General features: G+C 44.1%; 3 protein-coding genes across 4 annotated transcripts in view; 2 read left to right on the forward strand and 1 right to left on the reverse strand.

Moving 5' to 3' along the window:
• Positions 1-853, reverse strand: part of cdx1b (caudal type homeobox 1 b) — a 3,399-nt gene extending 2,546 nt beyond the window's left edge. The window contains exon 1 of the mRNA XM_077547019.1: positions 301-853. Within this exon, the coding sequence (XP_077403145.1) occupies positions 301-853 (553 nt within the window). The remainder of the gene's footprint in view (positions 1-300) is intronic.
• A 3,124-nt stretch (positions 854-3,977) lies between these two features.
• ins (preproinsulin) lies at positions 3,978-5,861 on the forward strand. Of its 2 annotated transcripts, XM_077546900.1 has the most exons (4): positions 3,978-5,111; positions 5,180-5,313; positions 5,381-5,564; positions 5,692-5,861. In XM_077546900.1, exons 3-4 carry the CDS (start codon positions 5,390-5,392, stop codon positions 5,859-5,861), a joined length of 345 nt encoding a protein of 114 aa, XP_077403026.1. In that variant the 5' UTR covers positions 3,978-5,111; positions 5,180-5,313; positions 5,381-5,389. The 2 variants fall into 2 exon arrangements, with proteins under 2 accessions (XP_077403026.1, XP_077403027.1); XM_077546901.1 differs by having other exon boundaries at positions 3,978-5,313.
• A 720-nt stretch (positions 5,862-6,581) lies between these two features.
• On the forward strand, positions 6,582-12,001 carry ik (IK cytokine). The gene is made up of 20 exons (XM_077545994.1): positions 6,582-6,773; positions 7,103-7,169; positions 7,250-7,342; positions 7,639-7,698; positions 7,772-7,939; positions 8,005-8,119; positions 8,821-8,891; positions 8,985-9,031; positions 9,236-9,399; positions 9,474-9,582; positions 10,028-10,067; positions 10,155-10,317; positions 10,396-10,417; positions 10,484-10,567; positions 10,658-10,742; positions 10,828-10,885; positions 10,972-11,060; positions 11,182-11,290; positions 11,380-11,414; positions 11,850-12,001. Exons 1-20 carry the CDS (start codon positions 6,764-6,766, stop codon positions 11,875-11,877), a joined length of 1,617 nt encoding a protein of 538 aa, XP_077402120.1. The 5' UTR covers positions 6,582-6,763; the 3' UTR covers positions 11,878-12,001.
• Positions 12,002-12,072: the final 71 nt, after the last annotated feature.

Raw genomic sequence — 12,072 nt, forward strand, 5'->3', positions numbered from 1 at the left:
CATAGGCCTAAATAACATAAATAAGAGTGCAAATAATTATAATAGGAGCTTTAGCTACATAATATAGACAAAAGCCACAATTTAATTATTATTATAATTATGATTTTATTGTCAATTGTTGACTATAGTATATAATCTTGCCACTAGTAATAAATAAATGTAATAAATATGAGCTATAAATTATTGTTGTCAGACTACCGCTATTAATGATAGTAATGAACGGCAATAATATTAACGTCAACGTTGACGATGATAATGATGACGATGGTTCTTCTTTTTGGGCATTTTGATTGGCCTTACTGGGGTTGGCGTGCGGCGTCGAGGCGCCTCGAATCCATTCATAGGCGCTCCTCCTCTGCGGGGAGCCGGCCGGGCCTTGGCCGGTAGGCGCGTTCAGCTGAGTTGCGGCCAGAAGCGGCCGCGGGGGCTGCCCGCCAAAATCCGCGGGACTGAAGCCGAGGTTGGGGCCCCCGGCGGCGGCCACGGTGCTCCCCGGGGGCCCGGCCTGCACGCCGGCGGCAGCGGCAGCCGCGGCCGCGTAGTGGTGCGCCGCCCAGTCGTCCCGAGTGGGCTGCGCCGGGTGCGGGAGAGGTGGGGGCGGGTAAGCCGGGCTCCAGCCGCCCCCGGCCCCGCCGGGCGCGCTCTGCTGGGCCTGGTGGGGGTCCGCTCCGAGGCCGTGGGCTGGGGGGTGGTGGTGGTGGTGGTGGTGATGGTAGCCCGCGAAGTCCGAGTACTGGGCCGGGCCTGGCACCTGGAAGTTCTGCGGGCTGAGGCCCAGGCCCGGGTGTCTGCTGACGGGGTTCTGGTGGTACATGGGGGGGTCCTTATCCAGCTGCAGGTAGCTCACGTACATTTTGGATGGAGGGGGTGAGGGAGGGGGGCGTGCGGACACGCTCGCCTGACGTGCCTATGTGGTCCGAGTGCGTCTTCACCTGTTGCCCTTGCGCACCTCTGCGGCCCGTTATAAAGTGGCCGGGTCACGTGGTCTACTTTATTGCTCTCACCTACAACACACGCACACACACACACACACACCATCCCCCTTCCCTCACCTTTAACATCGAAACTTCAACTTCAACAATAATGATTACATTTCGTCTTGTTATTTTTTTTCTGTTGATATAGGCTATAGCTGCCATTTTAATAACAGAGCCTATATACACAAAACTTATATTAAAAAATAACCTCACTTGATATGTTTACATTTATTTTCATGAATGCTTACGTATATAGGTACACAATAAAGAACATGACATTTTATTTTTAATTGTAATCTTTGTTTATGTTTTATAGAACAAATTCATCAGTACATTTTTAAATGTATTTAAAAACTCCAATCAATCAAAAAAGAAAAACTAATTTAGGTATGTATGATCCCCTGTTACAATATGATAGCATATTTATATTTGTCATGCAACTGACATGAAAGTTCTTTCAAAAAGTCGATTTTATGAATTAGTTAATCATTATTATTGTATATCATTTGTTTCCTACATTCAAATTCAAAAGAGACCACTCAGTTTTCATTTGAAATTTTTAAAATGTTTGTTTTCAATTTTAAATTTAATTCTCATACATCATAAATTCTCATTTAAAAAAAAGTTTTCATAAACTTTCACCAGTCAACACACGCGTTACACTCTATTTTGATAATTATAGCAATAAAAACTTTAGTGTGTGTGTTTAGTTTTTGTGGCCTTAGTGTTGAATTGGAGTTAATTGAACCTTTGATTGGAATAAACAAAAAAGAAAAACCAAACGGAAAACGAAGCAAAAGCTAACAGAAGAAGCGAACATTTTCAAGGTCACATGTTGATGTCTTCGATTTGAGAGTTTCTGTAAAAGGAAGAAGGAAAAAAAAAATCCGAACAATTGTGGACGTCGACCCAATTGTTCTCCTGCAGCGTGTGAAATTTTGCGGCGGTGACGACCATTTGTGGATTTACGAGTTTACCTTTTTATTGTTTTACACTCATGACTTTTCTTTGTGTCAGGCCCTAAAGGACAATTCATTAGGTACACACACTCTTCACCTCTGCGTGCGTGTGCCGTGCACCTCATCAATCTCAAGTGTTAGTGGTGCAATTAATTTGTCGGTCTTCAAAGGAAAGTAATTAAGAACCATTTATTACTTTTTTTTTTAATTTTAAAGCAAACAAACTAATTAACAAAACAATGCAGTTGTATTGATAAATGTAATTACATATAGGCTACTGTATTTATGCATTTTAATCATTTGATTTCAAAATGAAAATTCACATACTTTTCTATGAATATTCACTGTATTTTTACTACAACGATTATTTTAATCTTTGACACATTAATGACTATTTTTCTTTGATGTGAAAACATTTTAGAAAGTTGAGTTTAGAATTAAAATCACCAAATATAGAGTAAGTGTAAAATAGTTTTGAATAATACCGTTCATTAAAATGTAGAACATCATTAAAAACAAACAAGGTGGGGGGGGGAAAGCATTTAATTGACTTATTTTTAATGGGTGGGTGTGGCTGCAGAAATTTGATGTGAGATCAAAGGTAGCCTAAAGAACATAATCCTAATTTCAATAACAAAAATGAAAAATGCGCCATATGTTTAAAAATAATAATAACAATAAGTGGCAATAATATTTAATTATTGTGTGTTTCGGATTGGAAAGCGTGAAAAATGAAGATGATGAAGCAAGTGTGTGTGTGTGTGTGTGTGTGTGTGTGTGTGCGTGCGTGTGTGCGTGCGTGCGTGTGCGTGTACGTGTGTTGTGCTCAGAGGCGCCCATCTTGTGTCACCTGTCGGCAGCAAACATTAACCAGCCCAACATGTCATAAAATCTTTTACAACCTTTTTTTTTTTTTTTTTTAAAGTCTTTTATGACCTCCTTGACGCACTTTGACGCTCACGCAGCTCGCTCAACCTCTTCAACTAGCCTAGCCTAGCCTAGCTTAGTTTATTTTAAAGCTAAGATAACGGTTTGAAAAATGGCATTATTCAACGTGGTGTGACGCTGCCCTCTTGTGGTCAAACATAGACACTAAAGTGAATGATCGATCGCGACAATTGATGAACCAATCACAGCGGGGACGTTTGATGACGTAGTAATGAAAAATAATGACATCACAAATTAATTCTTGGCAAGCAAAACTCCAGTGCAAATTTATATCCTTACATCATATATATATTTTCACTGTCTGTTTTGGTTTGGTTCTGGTCGGATTCTCGTTAGATTGTATGAGGTTTCAGACATGTTCGGGTCAGGTTCTGGCACTATTTTCAGGTTCTGTTCTTGTTCTTGTCAGGTCTAGTCAGATTATGGTTAGGATTGGAGTCTGGTTTGAGTCAGGTTCTGACTTGTTCTAGTCTGGTTCCAACCATATACTCAGTCTGGATCTGGTTCTACTCAAGTTCCAGTCCGTGTCTATAATTGCAATCAAGTTGTAGTAGGGTTTAGACAAGTTCAGGTCAGGTTCTGGGTCGAGTCATGTTCCTCTCAGTTACAAGCCAGACCTGGTTAGGATTTAGTTAGAATTTTGGTTTTGGTCTGGTTCCGGACAGGTTCTATTAATGTTCTGGTAGGGATGTGGTTTGGATCAGGTTGTAGTCAGATTCTGGTGAGGTCTGCTTCTCATCGGTTTCCAGTCACGTGGTCTAGTTGTATCTGTCTCAGGTTGATGCTGCCTTTGCGTGATTACTGTTGTTGTTTGGCGCCCTCGTGTGGTCACTCTAATACTGCAACACCCACGCTCAAAATAACGGCCGGCCTGTCATCTGTCGGGAGTCGTGTTACCCACGGACGTGACGTGTTCGGCTATGATGACGTAGCCACTATCCAGCCTGTTTTCCATGTCTCCCACCGCCAACACAGGTGTTTCAAACGATCAGCTATCAGCAAGCTCTGCAAGAAGCCTGATAACCATCCTCAGCTGTGTTGGCTTAGGGAGACATGGAAAACAGGCTGGATAGCGGTACTTGAAGACCGAGATGTATAATCTTGCGTACATTGATTGATTGATTGATTGATTAAATTGTTTGCCTTCTTAGTACATTTCTGAGAAATTCTACTCGGCATCCGTTGTCATGGAAATGTCACTGTGGCGATGTCGTCACGGCAACTGTTGACTTTAGTGTTCAATGTGAGCTGTGTCAGCATGTTGCTGACACGCACTGCTGTTTTTTTTTGGACTTAACTTTCCAGTGACATCATCAAACCTTCTGTCAGCTTTTTTTTTTTATCCTCAGCAAACACCGCAAAGATTTTCCAAAAATGTTTAAAATTACAGTAAACCAGTTAGCATCACTGGAAAATTCTGTACTCCCTAATCATTACTTTTTTATACAATGTATTGTAAAAAATCCACAAAAGATCTATTTGTTTGAATTTAGGACAAGGACATGCTGTAGGAAAAGGACCAACTAGTGGACAAAGACCTGCTGGAATATGGACCGGAACCTGATATAGAACCAGGGCGTGATGGGCAACTGAGAACTGCTAGAAGGCAAGGACCTGCTATAGGTGATACGGGCCTGTTGCAGGACTAGGACAAGCTGGAGAACCAAGAACTGTTGAAGTACGAGGACCTGCTCAGAATCTGCTAGAGGACCAGTATCTAGTGGTGAACATGGGTTTACTTGAGAAAGGAAGTCTGCTTTAGGACAAGGACTTACTGGACGATAAGGACCTATTGCAAGGTCAAGACCTGCTGAGAAGCAGCAATTGACGGAGGATGAGGACCTGCTCAGAATTTGATGCAAGACCAGGACCTACTGGCGGATTTGGGTTTGCTTGAGAATGAGACCCTGATTAAGGACCAAGATCTAATGGCGGACATGGATTTACTTGAGAAAGGAAGCCTGATTTAGGACAAGGACTTGGTGGAGGATGAGGACCAACTGGATGATAAGGACCTTTTGCAAGGTCAAGCAAGACCTGCTGAAAAACAGCAATTGATGGAGGACTTGCTCAAAGTTCTCTGGTGGACCAGGACCTACTGGTAGACAAAGGCCCACTTTAGAACCAGACCAGACCCTAACGCTGTTGCCGGACTAGGACATGTTGGAGGACCAGGACCTCTGCCAAATATCGGTAGTAGAAGAAGACGTGAAGGTGATCAAAGGAAGTAAGTCAATATTTGTGGCAGTTCATCACATCAAGTCGCCTCATTTGTTGTGTTTGTTCTACTAAAAGCGCCAACACGCGCGTACACACGCACTGGCAGTGGGCGTGGCCTGGCCCTATAAAAGTCTGGCAGGTGGCGTGCTCGTCCTCACACCTCCTTACCTCCTTTTCATTGTCATCTTCATTCTCATTGGACCCTGCAGGTAAGCCCCGCCTCCTAGTGCTGTGATTGACAGATAGATGTGTGGCCCTGACATATTTGCCATTCAGCTCCCCGTGATGGCGTCGTGGTGGCTTCAGGCATCGACCCTGCTGGTCCTGATGGCAGCGCCACGGCCCGCCGCCGCCGACCCGCAACACCTGTGCGGCTCGCACCTGGTGGACGCCCTCTTCTTGGTTTGCGGAGACCGCGGCTTCTTCTACAACCCCAAGAGGGACACGCACCCCCTGCTGGGTGAGCCCCGTGCCCCAGAAGTCCAGAAGTGTCGTCACGGCAACTCTGATGTTGATGATGTCACACCTGGTGTGATGTCACGATGATGCAGTGTCATTTGACGGTGTTTGTTTGTGCATGCGCACAGGTTTCCTCCCGCCCAAAGTTGGCGAGGCGGCGGGTGGCGGCAAGGGGGAGCCAGAACTGGACTTCCAGGGCCTCCAGGACCAAATGGAGGTGCTGGTGAAGCGAGGCATCGTGGAGCAGTGCTGCCACAAGCCGTGCAACATCTTTGACCTGCAGAACTACTGCAACTGACCGTTAGCCTAGCCTAGCCTAGCCTAGCTTAGCCTGGCGGCATGGTGACAAGAGCAGCGGTGATGTTGTCTGTCACCAAAATAAATGACATTATTTTTCCTAAAAAATAAACTTTTCTGAATGACACAGAAGTTTGTTGATGTGGTTGGACAATATGATTTTTTGTTTTTTTTCCACAAAGTGCGACCTACAAGCATTTCCAGAGCTGTGTTTTTTTGTTTACTTGAGAAAAAGTGCATTCAAACTAAACATAAAACAAAAAATGAACACCTTGTGTATACTATTTGATATGTTGTTTTTACATTTTGCAAGTGCACGTTGAATTGATTCCATTTCTTACTTCACATTTATCTCACATTTTTTTGGACATACAGGATGCATTTACTTTATTCGTTTTTATTTTATTACAATGAAGCATACAATATACAATACAATATATTTATTATGTTCAAATCAATGTATTTACTCAACTCTATTTTATTTAATACTTGATTGATGACAACACATTTTTTATTGTCATTTATAGAGCGTATTATATTAAAATAAACAAAATCATTAGATATTTCATGGAATTTTTAAATTAGAGCAAATACAATCATTAGATCTTTAATGGAATTCTTCAAGTCCAATATCTCCCCCCCCCCCAATTACGTTAAATGAACAGCTTCGTCTGTCAGGCAAAGCAATAAGCATTCCGAATCAGTAGGGGGCGTCAATGTACTACTCTTGTTCGCCACCGCTGCCGTTTAGCACGAAGAGGAAGACGCAGAAGCAGAAAGAAAACAGCTTTAGTGCCATTCCGCTAGTGAAGCTGAACTGCCAGCATTGTCGTTGAATCCAAACAAATCCAACACAAAGCTAATTTTCACAGTGGGGAAGGTTGACAACTTGACGCCGTCAACATGCCCGAGAGTAAGTCGCCCGGTTAGCATGCTAGCTCTTGTGCTCGCTACGTGACCATTGCAAAGCTAGCGCTAGCATGAGCTGGAGTGCTAGTTAGCTGTTTTCTTGCTAAAAGGCGAGAGCAGACCAGTAGGAACTTGTGATGGATGTGCTCAATATGCTTCTTTTAATCTCGGCGACATGGCCAAAACATAAAATGTCGTGTTTTTTTTCAATCATTCTGGACGATTACGATTTGGATTTTATCATGGCTTGACCTTACCTATATGAACCAAATGTGTGGTCCTGATGCGAGTGTTTGCCTGCTTTACGCTAATGTGCGTGCGTGTTTCTTTCAGCGGAGAGTTATTCGAACCCTCTGGCTCCCGAGGGTCACGATGTGGATGACGGCAGATCAGCTGCTCAGTAAGTGTCTGCAGACTCGCTCCTGCCCTCTCATATGTGTATTTATCTTGGTTAACAAAAGTGTATGTGTTGCTCTACAGATCAAAGTTGACCAATGACGACTTCAGGAAGTTGCTGATGACACCGCGGGCCACACCTTCATCGGCCCCGCCTTCCAAGTCCAGACATCATGAGTGCGCCTCTACCAAAATATGACTAAAACAAAATAACATTACAACAACATTACTGTAACCATATTGTTGCTGACTACAGCAACGTAAAATTATGACACTTGACGCCATGTCAACAACAATATTACTGCAACGTTGTAATATTACAATAACATGACAACAATTTGATTACGTGACATGACAGCAATATGATTTAAGCAGCATAACATTCTAAAATCATTGCTACAAGAACGTGACATTACAACAGCAACCACACAATATAACAAAACTGGCAACAGTAACGGTTGTTTTTTTCCCAGAATGCCGAGGGACTACAATGAAGATGAAGATCCTGCGGCGAGGAGGCGGAAGAAAAAGAGGTTTAACCGATTCTCCAAACATCGTTTATCTTGACCTGATGACTGACTGGTGTTGTATTTCCGCGACCCTTAGCTACTATGCTAAGCTACGCCAGCAAGAGATGGAGCGCGAGCGCGAGCTGGCCGAGAAGTACCGCGACCGAGCCCGAGAGCGGCGGGATGGCGTCAACAAGGACTACGAGGAGACGGAACTCATCAGCACCACCGCCAACTACCGAGCCGTGGGACCGTCGGCCGAGGCGTGAGTGCGATTAATGCTTTCTGTAACAACACCATGGCTTGTGCTAATATGCTAATGTCACGCAGGGACAAGTCTGCAGCGGAGAAACGACGTCAGCTGATCCAAGAGTCCAAGTTCTTGGGTGGTGACATGGAGCACACTCACTTGGTGAAAGGTCTCGACTTTGCTCTGCTGCAGAAGGTGAGGAATGGACACACACAGGATTTTTATTCAGTTTTATAGAGAAATGAGGAGTCAAATTCTTTCAAATCACTATATAGTGGACAATTCTAAAATGATTAATTAAATACTAGCTAATCACTATATAGGACTACATAATTGACTGTTGGGCAGAAACGATTCATCGAATACTCCTAATCACTATACAGTGGAAAATCAGGGTATGAATTATCCTGTAATCCTGTTCTCAAACTGGAACATTTGCAAGCCAAGTTAATGTTTTCCATTGTAATGAGTGGAAATGCCATTAATTTGTTCCAGAGTTTGTCATTAAAAAACATTAAAAGTCATTCAATGGAATTCGCCGCAATGAAGACCTTTTATGGAAATAAGAAGCATTAAATACAATGTCAAGATGTATTAAAAAGTTAAATAGAATTGTTGTTCATGCTTTATTTGACAGGTTGTGCAAAGATGTCACCATAATACAATTAAGCTATAATAAATGTGATCAAAATATATGTATTTATGAGGACTGGTGACTTGTTGTAATTTACAATGAATGAATGAAATGAGTCCACCAGTTACTTCATGTTCCAAATACCAATTGCTATAGAAAAAAATGTACTCAAGCATGTGAGGATTGGACAAACAGAAATGGATTTAGGGGGTGCGGGCGGGTGCGATCTCAGCAAGCATATATTGTTTTCTTTGCGTGTCAGGTGAGAGCCGAGATCAACAGCAAAGAGAAAGAAGAAGAAGACATGATGGAGAAAGTCCAGAAGGAAGCCAAGTAGGTCTTCACGCTCCTGACCTTCGTCGTGACTCCTCATCTGTGACTTTGACAATTCACATTGCGCTCTCCGTTATCGCGTGCGTGCGGCAGGAAAGATGTGGAACCAGAAGAGAAGATTGAATTCAAGACTCGTCTCGGTGAGTTCACTATGGATTCGGGTTATGGTGCTGTTTTCTTAGCCATCTGCACCACTATGTTATGCTGCCCCCAGTGGCCGAATAGTATACACCAAAAAGAGTCACAATTAATTAATCATGATGAGTTATGACATGTCTTTCTGAAGTCCAGCATCATAGAATGCTACCTTATGCAAAAAAAAAAAACATTTTTGCGTTGAGCAGGTCGCAACATCTACCGCATGGTGTTCCGCTCGGGCACGCTGGAGCGCAACGAGCTCTTCTTGCCGGGCCGCATGGCGTACGTGGTGGACCTGGACGACGAGTTCACCGACACCGACATCCCCACCACGCTCATACGCAGCAAAGCCGACTGTCCCAGCATGGAGGTACGCACGCACGCACACGCGCGCCGCACCGGACGGCGTGTGCGCTCATCCGGCGTGTTTGTATCGTGCAACAGGCGCAGACCACGCTGAGCACCAACGACATCGTCATCTCCAAGCTGACGCAGATCCTCTCCTACCTCCGCCAAGGAACTCGACACAAGAAGATCAAGAAGAAGGACAAAGGTGATCGATTGTCCCGACTGAATAATTTGCCGACCCATTTAATCGGGCGATGTTGGCTCTTTTAAAATGGACAAATATCAGCCTTTTTTTTTTTTTTTTTTTTACAATACAAGAAAAAGACAACATTCAAGCATTCGACCACAGAATTGGCAATAATCTGGCTATTTTTGTAGATTTTTCCAAATGAATGTGTGTGTTTTTTTTAATTGGTTTGATCAAAATTTCCTTTTTCCACATGTCAGCATCGACCTAAAGAAAACCACGGGAGTCGGGTCCCAATTGTGTATTTCAAACAACGCCATAGCTTAGCTTGACGCTAACCCAAAATGTCAAATCCCACACATGTGCTAACAATTAACATCAATGTGGTGGTGCTAAAAAAAACGTCGCCTTTGCCGTATGACGACAGAACATGTGACATGTGCGTGCGTGGAATGTGTTTCAGGTAAAGCGGATGAAAAAAGAGCTCCAGAAGCTGATATCGGGTCCGTAAGAAAACACACACTTGTTGATGTTTCCTCGCGGTGGTCGTTGCGCTCATGAAGCGTGCGTGCGTGTCTTGTGGTGCGCAGCATCTTCGACGACGTCGGCGACTACGTGCCGTCGGCGCTGTCCTCGTCCAAACCTCCCAAAGACAAAGACAGACGACGAGACAAGGACAGGGACCGAGACAGGGAACGAGACAGAGAGGATGAGAAGAAGCGAAGAAACGCCTACTTTGAGAAGGATATACAGGTTCATGCGCGCGCACACACACACACTATAGTGATAATAAAGCCGTTTGACTGAAAACCAATCATGTGTTGTGTGCAGGCGGTGGAGGAGGCAGATTCGGGTATGCCGCACAGAAATGTCAACTTTCTTGCTAGCTTGGATCAAACTTAAGCTGTCACGTTTGCAGGTCCGGGATCAGTGCGAGATCAGCTCAAGTTGATCAATGAAAAGTTTGCAGCTGCTGCAGCCAGCCAATGGAAGGGCCCGGATGCATATCCTTGTCTAGTCATATCACGTGGGCGGGGCCAGGGACCAACAGGTGTGTGCGTGCGTGCGCTGTGTGTGTCCTTAACGTGCGTCACGCCTTCACAGAGAAGAGAAGCTCAGGAACATCTTGGAGATTTCTTCGGGGGATCCAACTCTTACGCCGAGTGCTACCCTGCCACGTAAGACGCGTGAACACGCACGCACAATTCTGTTTGAATGAAAACAAAATTGACTTTTGCGTGTGTGTGCGCGCGTTGCGTGTAGGATGGACGACCTGGCCGTGGACAGTGACGAGGAAGTGGACTACAGCAAGATGGACCAAGTAAGTCCCGTCCCACGAGCGCTTGTCATGGAAGGCTTTGTAATGTTTTGAGCGCTGATGTCGCGTGACGGCGTGTGACGTTCCAGGGCAACAAGAAAGGTCCACTGGGTCGCTGGGACTTTGACACTCAGGAGGAATATTCCGATTACATGAACAACAAGGAGGCGCTGCCCAAGTACGTACATACGGTGTGACTCCTCCAGGAAGCGGCCCGTCATTTCACAAAAGTGGTTTATATGTCTGCGATAGCCTCAGCATGCCCACCTGATGGCGTATCTGCGCACGTGTCCCCGCAGGGCGGCGTTCCAGTACGGAATCAAGATGTCGGAAGGCCGCAAGACGCGCCGCTTCAAGGAGACCAACGAGAAGGCGGAGCTGGATCGCCAGTGGAAGAAGATCAGCGCGGTGAGAAATGAAAAAGGGAGCACGCGCCGTCCTCCTCTGCTGTCTTGTCAATCTGATGATGTCATCATCGTGCGCCTTTTCTCTTTCAGATCATCGAGAAGAGGAAGAGGATGGAGGCCGATGGGTGAGTCTTTGTCTGTGTTGGAAATCTTTCCTAAGTCGCTAGATTGTGTCCTTTGTAGTGAGTCGGCCATTTTGTGTAGTGCATATAGCTTGCTCCCAAATTTACTATACAGGGATCTTTAGTGGATTTCTTAGTTCTTTCTTATTATACAAATCCCTATATTGGGATTCAGGAGAGCCCAAATGTAGTCATTCACTCATTCACTTCTCCCGAATCACGATACAGTTTTCCTGGTTCTGTTATAGCGTGATTAAAAAAAAAAATACATTTATATATTTATATTTATATATATATATATATAATTTACTTATTTCACTTATTAGCTTCTCCTCACTCACAATATAAAAATCTCTTTATAGCGTTCCTCAGCACTCTGACCTGTTTAAGACTTTACATTTTGACCCTGTCTTATTTATTTTTATTTTTTCCCCACAGGGTGGATGTGAAACGCCCCAAATACTGAACTTTGTCTTTTGTTGTATTTGAGCAATCACTGCAGTCAGTTGCAGTTATTGATTTTATTCCCATACGTGCACACGCAATCCATTTCATCTGATTTCATCTGATTAAAAGGAAACCTGATGCGACATCATGGATTTTGGTTCTTTGGATTCCAGTGTCTAATTTGTGATAGCTTCTTCTTGTCTTTGTGGATCTC

Source organism: Vanacampus margaritifer, chromosome 16, assembly GCF_051991255.1.
Source record: "Vanacampus margaritifer isolate UIUO_Vmar chromosome 16, RoL_Vmar_1.0, whole genome shotgun sequence".
Lineage (NCBI taxonomy): Eukaryota > Metazoa > Chordata > Actinopteri > Syngnathiformes > Syngnathidae > Vanacampus > Vanacampus margaritifer.